Genomic DNA, 19553 nt, shown 5'->3' with positions numbered 1-19553 from the left:
TTGAGGGTTTGTTTGTTGGAATCCTCTCCTGGAAATGAGGCATGTCTCTCATGGGCTCCTGTTCGCTCACACACAAATGAACTGCTAATTAGGATGATGAAATTGCTGGGAGAGGTGAAACCTTCCAGTTGGCCAAAGAGAAGATTGTGGATTAATCTGTGTAAAGCTGAAGGCTCGACTAAAACTGCTGCTCAACATTCTGGTGCTAATGAGACTTGTATGTCTGCCACTCGAGGAGCCAAAGTATGGCCTCCAGTTTTCCTTGAGACATCCAAAGTGGGAGCTCACTCCTCCATGGCATTTAGTGCTTTCTGCCCACTGGTGATGACTGGGATTGGGAACGTTCAGCAGTTTACAGGATCCAGTGATGCAAGGCAGTCTTTGCTCTCTGTGGCTAGTTTTTGTACATGAGTAAAAGCATCTTGAGAGACATATGGATGTTTAGAAAATTGCAGTATGATTTGGAGAGCAATTTGTCTTGCCTGCCCCCTGCTACCATATTGTATCACTTCTTCATAGTTTTTAATGTATTTCTGCTTACATCAATTCACATAAAGGAGGAAACTGCCTTCTCCATCTCTGTGAAGCACCAGGTGACCTGTTCAGTTTTTTGGACAAAAAGCCCACTTCCAAGTTAGTTCCTTGCTCACTATTTGAGCTTCTTAAGACCCATGGAGAGGCTGGTCCTGTTCTCTCATCCTCTTTTCCTGCAGTTTCTGAGAACTGATCTATACAGATTCATAAAATAATACCCATATGTGTATGTACATCTACATGAACGAAGGCAAGGCAGATGTTCTGAGAGTGCTGCTGTGTTTGCAGGCAGCCGCCGGATCGTGGATGTGATGGATGTGAACACGCAGAGGGGAGTGGAGATGAGCATGTCGCAGTTTGTGAGGTACTACGAGACCCCCGAGGCCCAGCGGGAGAAGCTCTACAACGTCATCAGCCTGGAGTTCAGCCACACCAAGCTGGAGAACATCGTCAAGCGCCCCAACGTGGTAAGGGAGCCCGCGGGGATGGGCTTTGGTTCAGCTTCTTCCCAGAAATAAATCAGGGAGTTTACACAAAGTGATGGGAAGTGCCCGGAACTCCTGCTCGTTTCGTGTCAGGATCTCATTTTTAGCCAAGTAGAAAGCTGGTCTTCTTGACAGTGGAACTTAATTTACAGGAATTAGGTACCTGATGAGCTGTTAATCATGCAATTTGCACTGATACACAGTTCCTCTCAAGGTATTTAGGGGAAACTTCATACAAAATTAAATTCCTATCTAGTATTTTTCCTCCTCTAAGGAAGCTTAAACTACCAGGAAGCTTGGATTCATTATATATGAACACTCCTTTTACCTAAAAATGTTCAGGGGGTTCCAAAGCAAAAAAGTTGGAAACACAATTGTTAAATGTAGAGATGTTTACATAATTAAATCAGCATAATCACTGCTATGCCAGAATTGGCTACAGTGGAAGGGGGTAGATTATTTGTACATCCTTTTTAAAGGTAGAGAGAGGGCTTTTGTGATTTTATTCCCGATGGAGTCACTGACATGAAACTGTGACCTTATTAGTAAAGATAATTTCATTTATCTCTGAAATGTAGCTATGTGTGCATGTGGCTAGCTGGGTGTAAAACCACAGCCCTATGATGTTTTGTTTTCGGACACTTTTCACCTGATTTCTAAGTCCTTTTCTAGATACAGCAGCAGTTTTTTCTGCTGGGGACATCTCTTACCCAAGACAATATAAACACCACACTTCTGCCTGAACAGGTCACAGATAGATGGCAGCTCTAATTGCTGAGTTGTAGAAGTAATCCTTAACTAGACTGCTTTGTTCTTTTACACACAGATCACAAATTGAATAATAAACAGATATTTAGAAGTTCATTCAGATTTTTGCTGTCATTCAGACGCTTAGCGGGCAATTTGAAGGTGCTCTGGGGAGTTTCTTGTGTTCAGTTGATCTCAGTTTTTCCAAACACATTGTGCTCAGCGAGCTTTTAAAACAGCTGTGCAAATTTCCTGGGTGCTTAGAAATGAAATACGCATTTAGGTACCTGTTATCACGTGTAAATGGTTATTTCATAGCTGTTTAAAATGGCCTGAGCTCCCAGTTGTTTGTAAAACTAGGAATATTTAGATCTCACTGAGAGATTTGCATTCCCATGGGAGTAGAAAAGAAGGTGTTGTGGAAGTCCAGTACCTAAATCAGCGCCCATATATTTGTATAAGATGTTCCCTTGAATCCTGCAGAGTTTTGAGCCTGTATAAGGCAGATTTAGGTTCCCTGCTGTGTAAACTCTGGGTGGCAATATCAGAATGTGGGAATTATTTCTGAATCTGGGCAGTAAGGAAGTTTTATTTTCACATACAGTTGTGATATTGATGGAATCAGTCCTATTTCCTCCTCGAAACGGAAGATCATAGCATTGTATAATCCCTTTTATGTTTGCATTTTAATGTTCATAAATGTGATTTCTAGGCTGTTGGCTACAAAAATGCCACAGACAGCACAAGAGAAGGTGCTCACGGGTGCCAATGAGACAGAATTTGCACTCAGGTAAATTGACTGTAAAACTCTCCTTCCCCTGTGTTTTAAGGGGCTGAGTTGTGGTGATAAAATGCTGCACTTTATCAAGTTGGGTGCACAGGACTTTTGCTGAACAGCGAGATTCTCCCTGCCTGTGAGCATCTGCTGCTGTCCCTGGAGGAGTTTTAGCCAACAAGATTATGTCCTACCATGTGCTCAGGAGCTAACAGGTGATTTTGGTGGCGTTTCAGGTGGACTTAGTCGACTGGGTGGATAATATGTGGCCACAGCACTTGAAGGAGAGACAGACAGATGCTACCAATGCTATTTCAGAGATGAAATACCCCAAAGTGAAAAAGTAAGTCTTTAAAAAGCTCTGCTCCCCACTGCCTTAAACCATTTTATCTTTGCTGAATACAGTCTCTAATCAAGTCTCTTTGAAAAGTGCATTTTTATTTTTCAGTTTTGAGCAACCGTTTTGAAAGTGGCAGACTGACCTTAAGTAGTAAATTCTCTGAAAGTGCTTCCCAAAGAAATTACTTCCCATCACTTCACACTTCACAGATATGTCACACAATATAGTCAGAGCCCTGCTGTAGGCTGGGCTCAGATCCTGCCCAGGCTCTAAACTGCTAATGACAGACCTTAGTAGCTGAGAAATGCTTTGTGAAATGAGCTTGAAGTCCATTCTTAATAGGTGTGTGTGACTTCCTAGAAACTCTGTGGCTGCCCTTTCTGCCAGTTTCCTTCTCTATTCACTTTTTCAAGAGCAAGGTCAAAGACTGGACTGACTACCCAGGCTCGGGACCCGCTCAGGGCAGGTTTGAGACTGAACACAAGAGCAGCTGGACCTGGTCCTGCCTCTCTGCTCTAGGTTTTGGGCAAGCATGGGCTCACCCTGCTTTTTGTTCTGCTTTAATGCCTTCCTTGAAACTTTTAATGTGGTGGTTGGAAAAAGGAACTATTAGGGGGCCTCAAAATGTGCACTGCATGTTTCATGGGAATGTACAGCTGAGATAGGGGTTCCTTTAATGTTCCTTTAATGATGTAATGACCTGTATGGCTGATGAACACCAGGTCATGCTGGAGGCCCTTCACTGCTGTGTCTGTTCTACTGGCCAGACCAAATGCTGGCAGAATCCCAGGCTCTGCTGGTGAACCGACCTCTGGTGTTCTGCAAATCACTCAGAACTCCTTCCAAACTGTAAAATAGGTTGGTACTAACAGATACAAAGGAGTGTGCAGTCAGGAAGTGATATGTAGCATTTATTCTTGTTCTGTAAAAATAAACATTTTGGAAGGTAAAGGTCTCCATAAAAGAAGAGGCTCTGTGACAGGCATTGGGGATTATGCTCAGCACCACTGATTTCAGTGGAAGTTAAAGATACTCTGACATTTGGAAAGGATCAAACTGCTCATTAGGGTAACTGGATGTGTATTGGAGTGCCCCGTGCATTTGGAAATGTCTTAAGTGACTTGCCTGAGGTCACACAATAAACCAGCAGCACTTGCCTCCCAAGTGGCTAGTCAGCTAAATAATATTATTTATAATTTGCCAGAGCTAAGAAACCGAATCATGATTCAGGGCCTAAGGATTCATGGATGGTACAAGGTAAGAAGTAAAGGAAACAATTCCTTTCCTAGAGCAGGCACACTCCAGATGCTGAAAAAGATGTAGCAAGTAAACAGAGCAAGGCAGGGATGGTTTGAAGGATAAGGTAGCAACATGACTAACAGAATTTAGCAGAAAAAGCAGAGTATGTGCTTGCAGTTCACTACTTGCATCATGAAATGCCAGATGGTAGGTTTCAAAGGGATTTTAGAGACGTACCAATTCAACAGATTCTGACACGGAGTTTTTCCCATTTGTGGAAGGTGGTCTGGTAGAAAGGCAGGAGATGCCTGATGAAGAAGCAGACACGGAGCCGTGGAGGTTGCTGTCACTGGCAAAGGGAAGGTGGAGAGTGACAGCTTGATAAACTAGTAGATGTGATAGGTACAGGGAAGCTAAACACTGAAAGACTGTGAACACTTGAAATGTGACAATAGAGTTTGATGTTGGGAAAAGGAGTTACCAGGCGTGAGTGTTAAAAGGCGAGGGTGATGCAGCTGGAGTGATGAGGATGTTGCTACTGAGTGTCATCTCACGGAAAGACTAGAGGAGGATGATTTACAGCACTGTTGGCACAAACCCCTCATCCGTCTGAAGAATCCACAAAGATAAAACCAGTAACAAACAGTGACAGTCTGTGAGCACAAGGGAAGCTGTACCAGCTCAGGATGAAGATCTGTGGCTCCCAGTAACCTGTCTGCTGTTGTGTGCTGGCACTGATGCCCTGGCAGGAGTGGAAGAACGGTGTGAGCATCAAATGATGCTGCTCCTACAAATGATCTTCTGAACTTGGACTGTCTCAGTCCAGGCAGGGGCTGTCCTGAGGTAGAGGTGGTTTCTGTGTGCTCAGTGACTCTCAGAGATTGCTCTTCCATGAACTCATCTGGATTAAAGATGAACTCCTCAAGAGATTGGCTTTCTCCATCTTTGGGAATTCAGCTTGACCCTTTCCTGTAGAGATTGTGGTCCCAGCTATTGCTGTGAGCACCCCGAGGGTTTGAGCCCTTATTAAGGAGATCATGTTCAGTTGTGGAGACACAAGTCAGTGTTATCACTTGCTTCACACTGCCCATTCTTTTATGTGAATCATCCATATTCATATGCTTTCTTAATGACTGTTGCTGCTCAGAAATGGGATCGATTCATTCCATTCTTGTTCTGAGCATTCCCATAATTCCGAGACTTTGCAGTATGCCATCCCCACCATTAACGTGTTCCCTACAAACAAAAAGCACTCCAGCGAGAGCGCTGCAGCCTCGCAGACACAGATGGCATTACCAGACACAAATGTCTGTCTTGGCTCCTGCACGCCGAGTTCCGTGCTGGGAGTGAAGTTAGAGAACGCTCCATCTGCTGCCTCGGTTACCAGGAGCCCGCGCGCCTCGAGACCACCCTGCCTCACTTGGACTTGCACCATTAACTTCTGAAAAAAACTCTGGGTAATGAAGTTATTTTTCTGTCTGTAGGTAAATGGCTGCTTACAGGAGCCTTAGAGGGCTGAATTAAGTGGGGCAATAGTTTATGTTTCACATCCCAGGGTGCAAGTTCCTGAGAAAAGTTCTGCAGGTGTGGGATCCTGGATGGGAGTGGGAAGATGCTGTGTAACCAACAGCCAGAAGAAAAAGGCAGTGATATTTTAACATCAGCTTTTATGGGCAGAAGCTTGTTATATCACCATGGCCATTTTCAGGTAGCTCAAAACAAGCTCAGATTTGTTTTTCTGTTTAAATTCATCCAGAAGTGAAGCAATCTGGATATAGCTGAGTCAAAAAAAAAAAGTCGTAATTTGATTTTTCATTTATCAAAAGAGATAGCCCTGCTGAAATTATTGTCCTCTTTATTAGGTTTTGTGTTTGTAGCCTTGCAAGATTATTTGCAATGCAGTGGCAATAAACAGATACTGTTCAGGACATGAAACACTAACAGAAATTTCTCAGAACTTGCTCATGTTTGTGCTGTGGAACTAATGAAAATGAAAGCTTTAGTCACTGCAACATCCTTTTTACCTTCAAAATTCTTCCTATTACTCGAAGTACCTAGGCACTGCTGGAATAGGTCTCTATCAGGATGCTGGCCTTCAGTTAAGGATGGGGTATGTTGTGTGAAACATCTACCTGTTCACAAAAGAATGCTGCTCTGTTCGCACGTCCTCAGCCCCATTCTCCCTCTCCCCGGCTGTTGTTCAGCCATCCATCCCTTTCTATTCATTCCTTTACTAAGTAGGGATGGATTTAAACAGATGCTAAAATGCTCTGCTGAGCTGTGGTCTAATTAGAAGCTGAGGGTGCCTCTGGAGACAAGGAATCGAGGGAGCTCGCAGGTCCCATAAGGCAACCTGGCACTGGTTTATGCATGTGAGAGACTTGTCTGCACTTTGTCTGCCATTTGAGGATTGCTTTGGATACAAAACCTCTATAAGTACAATTCAGTAAAAAAAAAAAAAAAAATTAGACCAGTAAGTGTGAGCTCTCATTAAGACTTTCCAAGCCAGCAAAGTAAATAAAATTTGATGTCTTCAGATCAGTGCATGAGTCTCAAGTACTGCTTTGGATAGAACTTGGAGGACTTGGAGCATCACACTGTAACTCAACCAACCACCCGTGTTTACAACAGTTTGTGGTGGTTTGAGTTTTCAGCTCAGCCCTGGAGTTGAACAGATTTGTCACAGGATGAAGAAAGGAGTTGTTCTCTCACAGACACCAAACTGCTGTTCCCGGGGCAGACAGGCCTGGCTCGCAGTGAGCCTGGTTCAAAAAAGAAAGCAAGCAGGAAAGCAGGCCTCTTCGTTCTTAAAGTTCAGAGGTTCCTATGCTCTTGTGCTGTTGGGTGCCAAAATCTGGAAGCACAAGCAGGGCTCCCTGTGCATCCCCGCTCTCCGCGCTGGGGTGTGAGATGTGAGCCCACCCTTCGTGTTCCACCGGGGCCGGGCAGGGCTGCGACGAGGGAAGTGTTGTCGCTTACTTTGGTGCCAGTGTGGTCTGAGAGTGTGATTCGCAGGCACTTCACAAACTCTCCGGTGCTTGGCAGAAAAGTGGCTTCTCTTATCTCGGGTGTTGTTTCTGTGTGTGACCGACTCGGACCGTAACCCCCTCGGGGCAGGAGCCGGGCCTTTCTTTCATGTGCGTTTGAAGTGCGCGGGGTGTGGTGACCACGGTGTGTGACGATTTGGTTTGTCCCCTCGGGCTGGGAGCGCTCGGTACCGCTCCCCAGGAGGGGGACGGGGCCAAGGTTGGTCCCGGCAGGGCACAGGGCCCGCTCCGGCCGGTTCTGAGCAGCCTTTCCCGGGCAGGGCTGGCCCGGTGCTCCGGGGCCCTGCCGAGCGCAGGGAGCCGGGGTTCGCCATCCCTAACGGGGGAGCCGAGCTCATCCCTGAGGAAAGCCGGGTTCACCCCCGCAGGAGCAGCCAGGGCTCACCCCTAGGGAAGCCGGAGCCCTCCGTGAGGAGATGCTGGGGTTCATCCCGCGGGGCAGCCGGGCTCTCCCCGCAGCGGCAGGGCCGGTCCTGCCCGGCGAGGCGAGGGTGGGGGCGGCAGCCGGGCCGGTGCCTCCCGGGTGACAAAGGTTTCTTTTGTCTTGCGGCGCAATTCGTGGCTTCCAGTTGCAAGGGCCCCAGTGTGGGAGCGCTGTCGGTGCGGGCCGAGGCGCCCCGAGGTAGCCTTTGTTCGTGCAGCCTCTTGGCAGCCCCGCCGGCAGGCCCGGCAGAAGGGCCCCCGCGGCGCCGGGATGCTGCCGGGGCCGCTCTCCCCCGGCACCCGGAGCGGCGCTCCCGCCCGGGGATGGGCAGCGAGGCCCGCGCCTCTCCCCGCGCTGCCACTTGCAGTTGGCTCATGGGTCTGTGGTATTCGGTTTCAGGCTCAGGGATTTCAACCAGCCGGCGCTGCTCCTGGGAGGAAGGAAGAGCGAGCTATACTTTTCTCATTGGCCCGAACAAAAAACAGAAGCCTCTGCTGGGGTTTGGGAGTGGTTTATGGGCTGAGCTCAGTGGCAGGGGAGCCCTCGCAATGCCAGAGGGAATAGAGCCGTATGGTGCGCGGTGCCTATTGCGGGAGAGAAGGAGCTGAGCTCAGGGTAATGCTGCTGCCCGTGCGTCCGCTCGCGTCTCCCGGGCCCATGTGCATGAACGCCGCCGCTGCCCGCCCTGCCCGGCGCTGCCTTCGCATCCCGGCGCGGCTCTCGCTGTCTTTGTTTCTCTGTTTGCTTGCGGGTTTGTAGCGATGCGTGGCGAGTGCATTGTGGGTTTGCCTGGGAGTGTGGGCTCTGCGCTGGTTTATGGAGCGGTGTCTGTGTTGTGCCTGTGTTCCCAGCTCGCTGTGTTTGCTTAGTGGTTTAGCTTCATTTGTATCATCTCCCTCTTTTTTTTTTTTTTTTTTTTTAAATCTCTGTGTTTGTTCTTCCTCGTGAGTTTGCAGGTTACTCCATATTTCTTCGCATCATTTCTCTAACAGATTTCCCCAGATGTTTGTTTGGGTTTGTGGTTTGTTTTTTTAAATTTTTTTTTGGGGGGGGGGGGCGGGGGTAGGGGGTTGGAGGGGGAAGTTCTCATTTTCTCCACATCACAAATCCTTCCTCCAAAATAACAATATATTAACTGGCCAAATTTCAGGCTTGTGGAGAACACAAACCAAACTCTTCAATCAGGAAGGGAAGCTCCCCCCAAACAGATTATAAGCAGCTGCGTGTTTTAAAACCCTGACTGAAGCTGTGCAGGGAGATAAAGTGGAGTGTGCAGGGGCTGGATGTGGTAGCAGTTGTGAAAATGCTCAGCTTGGGGCATCTTTTGCGTCGCTTGTGTTTTCAGGGTGTAACTCTGCTCAGGTCTGACGTGGGATTGTGTTCTGTAACCACTGTACCTGCCTGGCCTGGCTGTTTCCACAGCACACCGGGGGATGTAGTTCCTACATTTCTTTCAACATGGATGCTGTGTTATGGCTTTTTTTTTTTTTTCTCTCCTCTTTTCCCTTTTTTTTTTTCCCTCTGTTGTTATGGAAAACCCTGAAAAGTTGAGCAGTTCCCCGAATTAGCAGCTGCTGGTGCTGAGAAGCCGCTGGCCGAGGCTGGAGCCGAGCGGTGCCTGAGCTTAGCAGTGGCATGGAGTGTGCTGGGCCCATGTGACTGCGGTGTACATTGGAAGAGGAAGCTGCAGAGGTCAATGCAAAGGCATTGTGCCAGACTCTGGCAATCGGCGAGAGAGCTGGATGGCGGAAGATCCTCCCGCAGGCTCCTCGGCCGGCCGGGAGCTGTTGGGCTTGGACAAAAGCAGGCCCGGGAGATTAAGAGCATAAATTAAGGCATGGCTTGTTTGTGGATGGAAAGAAAAACAGTTTATTTTCCAAATGCTTTGCAGGTTTTTATTAATCGCCATGTGACTCTTTCACTAAAACCACCTTTACTGGAGTGGAAATTGTGTTTAGAGGAGTTTCAAGGAAACAGAGGGGAAAATGGAGAAAAAACAAGGAAAAGAAAGAGTTGCGTGTTCACAGTTATACCTGCTTTGGTGTTTTCTCACAAAACTAAATATTAAGTGCTTTCATTAAATATTAAGTGCTTTCATTTGACAGGATTCAATCCTGTTATTTCTTCTCAAAACATAAACAGTTTGACTGCTTCATGTTTAGATTATTGACTACTGAGGAATAGCTAAAACCAGCTAATGCCCAGGCCATGTTTGCTCTTCAGAATATCTTAATTCCGTGGGTGATTGTTGCTGGCTAGCACTGTCTAGAAAATTTTTGTTGTTAGTGTGATGTATTTCATATCTGGCCTTTTGGAAACTGAAAATAATTGACTCCATAAGGATTTCAATTTTTACTTTAAAACAACATGAACCTCTAATACTCAGCACTGCTTACAAGCTGAGAATTTCCATGCTGATTTTTTTTTTTTCCTAATGAGCAATAATTATTCAATCTGTGACTTTTTGCAGTTTGGCTGGAAGAAAGGCAACTTCCTTTCTGGGCTTCTTTTATTGTTTTTAAATTCTATCTGACTTGTAATCAACAACATCTTGGTAGAGAAAACATAAAAGGAGAAATTAAAAAAAAAAAAGTGTTTGGGAGGGAAGGACTCATATTTTGAAATGGAGCATATTGAGAGTGTAGACAGCTTCTTGGCTAGCTGTGATTTTTGAAGCATCTGAAATACCCCAGGGGCAGCAAAAGCTTCTTCCTGCTTCTGAAGGATTAAAAAAAAAATTAAAAAAATTCCAGAGTGGGCAAGAGGAGAGACGTGTAATTGCACAAGGAGAGGTTTTAATTGTGAGATGAAGGCGCAGGACCTTTTTTGAAGCCCACAAATTGACTGTCTTCATGACAGCATTGCGTATCATTCTGTCAACTCCGGCTCGGGATGTGGTTGCTAGGCAGCGGCTCTTATGGACCCAGAGTGGCTGTGATTTGCCAGCCTTCTGCAGACACATGGTAAGGTCCTTCCCAGCCTATCATCTACAGGGACTTCTGCACGCCGGCTGCATACTGCTGAGCTTCTCCTACCTGAATGTGAGCAGGAAAAGACACACTTAAATCAAACCTTTTTTTTTTTTTTTTCCCCTCTCCTTTCCTTTCCTTTTTTTATTTTTTTTTTTAACAAATCCCCTTCCGGTAGCGTTTCCATAACTCCCCTTAAAAACCAAACCAAACCACCCACCCCCCCTAAAAAAAAACCAAAATAAAAAAGCCATGAAACGGAGACCGGAACAAGGAAAAGAGGTTAGTGGGTTAAGTGGTGTGTGTTTCCTGCGTTTGCAAAGGTGCCTACAGTGAGGAGGGCGGCTGTGATTCGGCCATTAGTTACAGATGGTGGCTGCAGGCTGGAGATTCCTGCAGCCAGACCACAGCTCTTGTGTCTTTTCCAGCAATGCAGACTTTAAACTGCTCAAATCCTGTATCAAGACGGCGTAAAAAATAGTGGCTTTGATACTTAGCGTGGCTGCCAGCTGGGTCCTTTATGTATTTTGATGCAGAATGCCTAGAAATGTGAACAAAAAGGAGTTAGTTTGCCAAATGAGGTTTCTGTCCCCTAATCCTAGCAAAAATGGCATGAGTGGCAAGTAGGTAAAGAACATTCAGGAGGATTTATAAGCAAATTAGATTTTTCAAAACTTTGAAGCAATTTGTGTACAACTTTTGGTGAAGGTTGTGTCTCTGAAACGAGGAAGGAGAGCATTAAACAAATCACCCCAGGGACAGGCAGTGGCATAAGAAATATTTCTGAACAGCCTAACTTTTAATGTTTTTTTATTCCCTAACTCTGAAAGCTTTAATTCCTCTTGTATGAACAGCAAACTCAGACATGGAGATACACAGTTTTCAGCAGAAACCTCATTGCCTTCATGAGACAAATTCCTGTACTGTAAATGCAGAAACTTAATTGGTGGAAGCAGCATTGCACAGGCAGTTAACCTCTGCAAATTAAGATGTGAAAAATACTGTTTCAGACTGATTCATTTTTGTCCTTCACTCTGCTTGCAGGTACTGTTTGATGAGTGTGAAAGGATGCTTCACTGATTTTCATATTGATTTTGGTGGCACTTCAGTGTGGTATCACGTTTTCCGTGGGGGGAAGGTAGGTGAACCTTTTTTTGATATTTGGTTTTATTTCTCTGTGCCTCTTGGAGAGGGGAGGGGTTATTTTCCTTTTTGTTTTTCTTTCTCTCCTTTTTTTTTTTTTTTTTCCTTGAGGGGATCAGCCAGTGATCAGACAGTTTCAGCAGCTTTGCTGATACACACAGAGTTTACTGAACTAGAAGGACACCACTCACCATTATGAAACAAACAAGTGATTTATTTGGAATACCAAACGTGTTGTTTGCTGGTGGTGGTGCTTCAGGCTCGCTGTTGCTGTGTGGTCCAGAAGTGTCTTGCAGTGAGATGTGGCTGTGTGTGTACCCTTGCTGGGTCAGAGTGCCCTCACAAACCTCCTGGAGCTAAAGCTTCTGCTCCTTTTAGAGATTCCTTTGGTGTGTACAGCACAATAAGCCAGAACTGAAACACTGAAGGATACAGAAGCCTTAAAATACACATGTATACACATGTATAGCTTAAAATAGCATGTACAGCTGTATTGAGATCTTTCCTGGTTCAGGATGTTTTTCCCAGTTGTAGTGTGGACAGTGTATGGTGGGAACTGAAGTCATTCCATGGTACAGATCCTGTTCCCTTCTGTAGCTCAGCACAGCTCTGCTGTACCAACACACTGTTCTGAGCTGCAGGTAAACCACAGGCAGCTCTGAGTAAGATATTTCTGGAAGAGAGATGACAAGTGACAGTTACCCAGCCACTTCCAGCACGTGGGCTAATTGCTGCTGCTGTCTGTGTGTGCCTCTGTGTACAGCACCTGGAAAACAAGGGTTTCATGCAGAAAGCAGCTCATTTGTCTAACACATGGTAGCCTTGGTGGAGTCTCTCAGCTGTTTCTTTTTGTTGACTCTTGGTAATAATTAAATCTTCATTTTGTTTTTAGATCTTCTGGCTGATTCCACCTACTCTGCAGAATCTAGAACTTTACGAAGAATGGGTTCTCTCAGGAAAACAAAGTGATATCTTCCTGGGAGACAGGGTGGAACGGTGCCAAAGAATTGAGCTGAAACAAGGCTACACGTTCTTCATTCCTTCAGGTATCCCTGTTAACTAACCTTCTGGAATGCCTGGGATTGTGTGTTACTAACAGTTCTCTGTAAAACAATTCTTCACACCTAAACCCCATACCGACCTCTTTATTTGCTGTGGCAGAAGAAGGGCCAGGGACTAAATGCGTTTCATTTTCCAGAAATTAAGACTGATGGAAAATACACTGTGAGGAAGTGTGTGCAGTGATCACGTGTGTGTACTGGGAGAAAGGGAGGGGAGTTGGGCCTCTGGAGCTGTCAGTTCACCAGTTGTCATCAGAGCTGTACTGACTGCTGCTGTTGGCTTTCTGGGAAAGACAGTTTTCTCTTTTTGTGATCTCTCCTGGCAGGTTTCACCTGCAGTTCAGTACCTTGCTTCTTTGCCTCTATCTGTAACCAGATTTGTCTTGATTCCCTGGTGGAAATTCCAGTCCATGGGAGAGCAAGTGCTGTGCTCCCTCAGGTTGTTTCTTGGGGAAACAGCTTCATTGTTATAACTCTTCAGAGTTTCTGCTAATGGAAATGGTGCTGAATCTGGACATCTTCCAGCAGCCCAGCCACACTCAGTTTTACACTGCTGCCCACCTCAGTAGCTGTGTTGCATGATCCAGGCTCATCTTGCAAAGCCACCAAATAGTTGTTGCTTTGAAGGCTGATGCTTCAGTCCTTTCTGCTCCTGCCTAAATTGGATTAAGGATGGTGGAATGTGTAACAGCCCTCATTTAAGATGATATCAGACTTTGCTTTCGTGACTATTATGGGACCCTAAGTTTGTTTGTAATAACTTAACACATTGCTGTCTATTGGATCTTACCAGGGAAATAAATATGTAGACTTTTTACAAGACAGAAGGGCAGGCTGTTAATTATTAATTAATTAATTAATTAGCTCTGGAACTAATTACTCTGTGGAGATAGGATTATTATTTTTTTAACCCCAGAGACAGAGAGAAGGCAGGCCATGCAGAGACAGGGACAATGTTCGTCTCATCTGGGGAGTGTTGTTAGGATCAGCTGAAGGCCACAGATGTGCACATTTGTAAGTATTTGGTAAAAATCAACCTGGGAGATGACAGGCAAGATGACTTTGATGGTGGAGGAGTTAATCTGTTAAAGGAATTAGATCTTGCCTTGAAACAGGTCAGGATGTGCCATTACTGTTTGAACTGGGCATTTGAGTGTGGCTGTGCTGTTTGCTTAGATCCCATTACTGCATCCTCTATTTGTCTCCATCCTCCTGTGAAAAGCCTCCTACAAGTCAGAGTTTCTGTGTGTCACTTCAGTCATGTTCAGCAGCTGGAACACTGCAGGTTGTGGGAGCTTGGAGAGGACACAGCTGTAACATGGTGGCTGCCACAAAGTGATTCCAAATGGGTTTTTGACTGTAGTTTCTGTTTTCTTAGGAAAGCCCCAAGTACAGAAATGCCAATACCTCAGACATTTTAGGCTCCATGCCAGATTTGAAAGGCATTTATGAATAATTTCTCTGTAAGCACCTCATACATTCAAGGGTTTTTGCTCTGCTGTATTTTGTTTGGAAAACTTATTTGCAAATCTCTTATTTGTGTGAAAGGGCATTATTTCTGCCTTTGTTTTAAGAGTATGGAAATGCCTAATTAAGGGCTGTTCCAGGTCAGTGAATTGAGCACAGCTGTGTAAAACAGGTCAATTCCTGTGACCTCTTTGCTCTGGTTTGTGCACATATCATGTTAGTTAATGTTTGAAAGTGGTTTTTATGTGCTTTAGAAGTGTTCTTAGTGTTTAGATTCTGTTTATGGGTGTCTGTAAAACCAGCGTGTCCTGTAGTTTCAATTGAGCCTGATAAACCCTTGAGCAGCCTCAGCTCATCCATGAGGAAATACCTTCTAATTACAGGTTTGGTCACAGAAAGTGCAGAGGAATTAGTGCTCAGCTGTGAACGGGGAACATTTCAGCAAGGGACTTTCCCATAAAATATCCTGCTCTCAACCAATTTTTGGGAATAATCCTAGAAATGCTGTTATACCATAGCACTGTGAGGGTGAAGGAGGTAGAGAAGACTCTAAGAAGACAAGTGGGGGAGTGAAATCACAGACTGCTGGGAAATGGAAGGTTTGTCTGAGAATCTGGGATCAGCAGTAGATCCAGCAAATCCCCGAAAGTACAAACCACTTGGACAAGAATGGGATCATTCTTAGGGAAGGCATAATTACAATGCTCACCAGGGCCTCAGGGCATTTCCCTCTCCATCACTGCCATCATCCTTTCAGGATTAAGTTTAAACCAGTAGATTTCCACTGGTGTTTGTAACCCTGCAGAGCACCGAGAGCGCGATCCCAGCTGTGGTATCGCGGAGGAATTGAGCCCAAAATTGTCAGCACAGTGAGTTGTTATGGGCCAAGGTGCATTTTTCAGCATTTTAGGAGTTCCTCCTAACTATGGGGAGGGGGAGAGTAAGCTGGGATTCTGAGGGATTCTCTTTAGGAGCCCAGCTGTACCCTGGGGCCCCGTAGGGCTGCTCCACACGAGCCAGGCACCGCTACAAATTCTCATCTCTCACTTTACTGATTCCCACTGCTGAGTCAAGGACGATAACCTGGATGATAAAGCCTGTGGTAAAGTGATAAAATCAAGTAGGAACATGGCCTTTTCCATTAATGTAACTGGTGTCAGGGTAATTGTTGATTGAGAAATACACACATTGTGCCATTCTGAGGTTTATGGTCAGATTAGATTCATGATGTTAGACCAGCTCAAGGTTCAAGAGGGAAGGAGGCCATAACTGCTACCAGTGTCAGGGAATGATTTTTAATTTCTTTTCTATAAAAATCGAACTGTTGTTTTCCTAGAATGGGAGCAAACTTTTCCTTATACAGGAAAAGTGCTGCAGCCCTAGGTTGTTTATACTGTGTACGTTACCACAGACAGAGTTTAATATGTAAAGTTTTCATGTGATAAAGATTCACCACAGATGAAATCTGGTCAAGGTAACACATCTTACTCTGGGATAGTGGACAGGAGATGCTGCCTATCTGACTCACGTGCCAAATAAAAGGGAAATCCTTATAAAGTGTGGAAACTGTGATGATAAGAGAAAAAGCCTCATTTCAGTGCTCAGTTATTGTCTCAGTAGGGAAACGACAAAATTTTACCAGTCACAGTCAAACTTAGAGCTTGTCCAGTACTATTTTTGCTGTAGTTTCCTTCTGCCCCATGTGCTGACTGTTCAGGAGGGATGTGTGAAGGCTTTGGGGTCTGTTGTGGTGGTGTTAGGGAGTAGTAATTGAGGTATCTCCCACCACTGTGCTGGGACACACAGACTCAGTGTTTGGGCAGAATCCCTCACATTTCTACAGCCCAGGATTTCTGTGGACATGTGTTTTTGGCTTTACAGGCCAATTGCTCTGTTACATCGTGACTGCTCCTCTACAGCCTTTTTGAAATACTGCTCACTAAGTTAATGCTGGTTTCTTGGTTTTTTTATCATCAGTGCTTCTCCCTTTATTAGTATTTTCTGCTTTTACATCACTGCATAACTTCACTGGAACCTTTCTCTCTCCTTTTCTTGCCCTTCACCCTCCACTCCAGTCTTTATTCTCTGTAAATTGTCTTTCACTTCTCTCCTTGCACTTGTTTTCTCAAGTGGTGCATTCATTGATTTCCCTCTCTCTTGGTCTCTGGACACCACATTAGTTCCTCTCATGTTCTCCTAAACATCACCATCACCTAAACCCAAGCTCAAAACTAAGCATACACAAAAAATAATCTTTCTTTCAATCCACTTACGCTTTTAAGTCTTAGTCTTGCTGAATGTGTAATTTTGATTGTGAGTGATGGACCTCTGACATGGATATTGTCTTTCTCCTCCTGCCTGTTGGGTTCACAAGCAAGATTTTTGCCATAATTTGAAATATTTTAAGCTTGTTTGCTTTTCTCTGAGTTTCTTGGCAGGCCTCTCTTTCAAAAAATGTCCTTTCCTTTCATGCATGTGTATATATGACTGGTGCAGACACTTCAAATTCAAGGGAGTTTGCACATGTAAAATTGGTGCATACAAAAGCAGCCAGCTTGTAGTATCTTGTAGAAAATGTGTCTTGCAGTGTTTTTGCCTGTTAATGTTGTGAAGTCAGAGAGCAGTCAGTGTCTTGAAAAGGTGAACTCCAGCCAGTTCTGGATTGTCACTGGTGCTGTCTGCCAGAATATGAATAAACTTGGATTTTCTTCTTTTTTTGAAGACCAACTTTGCTGACCTCCAAGGTCACTGCCACACTTGTGGTGGATACAGGTTGATTCCAGGGTTTGCAGTGTGATTGGTCTCAGAAAATTTGTGAACACCCTGGTTTTGGTTCCTTTGGGAGGAGATGGCTGATGCTGCCAGGGGTTGCTCTATCATCCCCTCTCTCACAGCCTTTTCCTGAGCCTCTGTCACTGCTCAGAGGCAGTGGGCTCATGCTGTGGGCTTGGGTTGGGTCTTCTGATCTTACTGTGGGCTTTTCAAATCTGTAGCTTTAATGTCAGTCCATGGAAGAGGTGAGATGTTGGGCTGCCTTTAGATATGACAGAAAACTTCTGTAGTGCTGATTTACTCAACATTCCTTCAATCAAAATCCAGACAGGGTAACCTGCAGTCAACTGGATGAGGTTCCTTTCTGGTTCTTCTTCAAACTTCTCGTGTTGCTGCATGCAATTTTATAACAGTTGTGTTTCACCTGGGAGCTGGCAGGGTTCCACTGAGGAGTAAGCTGTTTGTTTTACTTTATTTTTCTTACGTTCTCTGTGCTGCACTTCAGGGCCTTTGGCATGGAAACGTGCTGTTAAAGTCTCTCTTAATTATTGTGGTAACCTGAGAGTGCTCCAGAGGTTTTGTCTCCAGTCAAATGCAGAAATAATGACCTTTCTCAGATGAATGTTTTTGGGAAAGAGAGTGGACAGAAAGAGATGTTCTGTGTGGACTGCAGGCAGCTATTTGCAGGGATTCAAAGTGTTTCAGATGCTGTCACAGTGGTTGTCAGTGGGATTTTGCCTATTAGCAGTATGTGGTCCTAGGTCACCTCTGCTGTGCCAGTGAGAGTTTGATGGATTATTGTGTGATGGGGCCAGAAGGTGGCACATAGCCCTTGCAGCAGGGAGAATGGCAGGCTATTAAAATCTGGCTGGTACATTTTTTGCAGGGTGTTGTGCTAGGGCTGCAGAGCTGCCTGGCTATTTTTGGTTGCTGTTTAGTTTTTCCCATTCTGTGAGCTTCCACTGACATTAATGGAATCTCTGTGCTTGGAACCTCAGGGACCACATGAAGAAGATTGGTGGAGAGCATCAAAGAGCAGAGGCTTTTAGCGTGTCTGCCTCCAGATGGAAGGTGACAGAATGATGTTGGGTTTTTGGTTCTGTACCTAATGCCGGGCTCTGCCTCATTCTTAAAAACAGTTTAAGATTGAGAGTTGCTGTATTACTTGTAGTACTGGGGCAGAATTAGTGAATTTTTAACTTTCAAAATGTAAACATGATCTTTCCTTGATCGATTTGGTTGTGGGCACCAAGACGCAGTGATTCTTCTTTTGAGATTTGCCGGCAGTGCCCACTCTCAGGTTATCTCTTTAGTCACTTTTTCTTTGAGACATACATATTTCATCTTTTCCACCCCAAGTTGCTGTAGAATTGCAGGGAAATGTGTGGCGACTTCTGTATCACAAGGCAAAATATCAGTTCAGTTACTAATGGAAACAGATTCACCATGGTTTTGGCTTGGAGCTTTTAGGCTGTTTGCCCCATAGCTTTATAAGTTAATATTCTTTTTCATTATTGTCAGATGGATGATTGCATCCTTGAGTAGGAATTTGCAGCCCACTGAAATCTTCTAACAAGTTTGCAATGTTTAATAATACTTGTTTTATAAAATTCGAAAGATAATGAGATCATATCTTTCTTTTAACTGTTCAGAAAAAAGTTTGTTACTGTTAATTTTACCTTCTTGATTTACTAGAGATGATAACATCTAAATATTCAAGTGTATCTTAGGGGTGATGGGATAATTCATAACTGTAAATCAGCTGAGAGCATTTCTGAGTCTCCTGAATAGAATTCCTGCTCAGTGTTGGCTTGGCTTCATACACTAGGATTGTTTTGGGAAGGAAAAAGCACTTATTGATTGCCAGGAGCTGAAATAAAAACCATCAACTTCAGGAAAACCAGAAGTGGATGGTCTTATTGAGGCTTGAGCAGTGACTGTGCAGTGTCTGTGCTCCAGATCCATTCATCCCCCGTGCCTGGGTCTGTCCTGGGCAGGACTGGGCAGTGCCAGCAGCTGCCCTGGAGCCGGGCTGCTTCCACCTTCACAGGCTGCTGGGGAAATGGTTCCCCATGGGGAAGAACCTTCCTGGTTCCTGACTGGTCCTCAAAGCAGTCACTGTCCTCCTCTCATCTGTAGGGTTTAATTGTAGCTTGAGGTAATATTTAGCAGGTGCTTCTGTTTGTGGCTTTCAGACAAAAGTTAACCATTTCTTGTTCCGCTGGCCTTTGACTTTTTCAGTCCTTATTCCAGTTGTTCTGTTAATATTCCAGTGCTTTTTTTAGCATTAAGGATAAAAATAAATTCTGGCATTTTTCTCTGTTTTTGAGACAATTACCAAGAGGTGAGATATTATCTCTGTCTCACACGAAGCCATGAAACACAGCAGCAGCAGCAGGGTTTGTGTGAGCAGCACAGAGCAGTCACTGAGGACAGAACTGATGGACTCACTCCAGAGGTGTCGGTATTGGAGGCTGTGTGGTAAATTTGTGCTGTGAGAGCTGGACTCAGACACACAGGAACAGACATGACAGGCTGTTCAGCACAGGT

General features: G+C 44.9%; 1 protein-coding gene across 4 annotated transcripts in view; it reads left to right on the top strand.

Moving 5' to 3' along the window:
• KDM2B (lysine demethylase 2B) overlaps positions 1-19553 on the top strand; it is a 104001-nt gene that overhangs the window by 21896 nt on the left and 62552 nt on the right. For 3 of the 4 annotated variants that reach the window (XM_063415514.1, XM_063415513.1, XM_063415515.1), the window contains exons 5-8: positions 823-1001; positions 2778-2884; positions 11605-11698; positions 12596-12749. In XM_063415514.1, the coding sequence (XP_063271584.1) occupies positions 823-1001; positions 2778-2884; positions 11605-11698; positions 12596-12749 (534 nt within the window). Of the gene's footprint in view, positions 1-822; positions 1002-2777; positions 2885-6950; positions 8207-11604; positions 11699-12595; positions 12750-19553 lie in introns of those variants that run through there. The other variant, XM_063415516.1, reaches the window with a different exon arrangement.

The sequence above is a fragment of the Prinia subflava genome, chromosome 19 (genome assembly GCF_021018805.1).
Source record: "Prinia subflava isolate CZ2003 ecotype Zambia chromosome 19, Cam_Psub_1.2, whole genome shotgun sequence".
In the NCBI taxonomy this organism is placed as follows: domain Eukaryota; kingdom Metazoa; phylum Chordata; class Aves; order Passeriformes; family Cisticolidae; genus Prinia; species Prinia subflava.
Note: the sequence above shows the minus strand (reverse complement) of the source record. Positions and strands in the feature narration are given on the sequence as shown.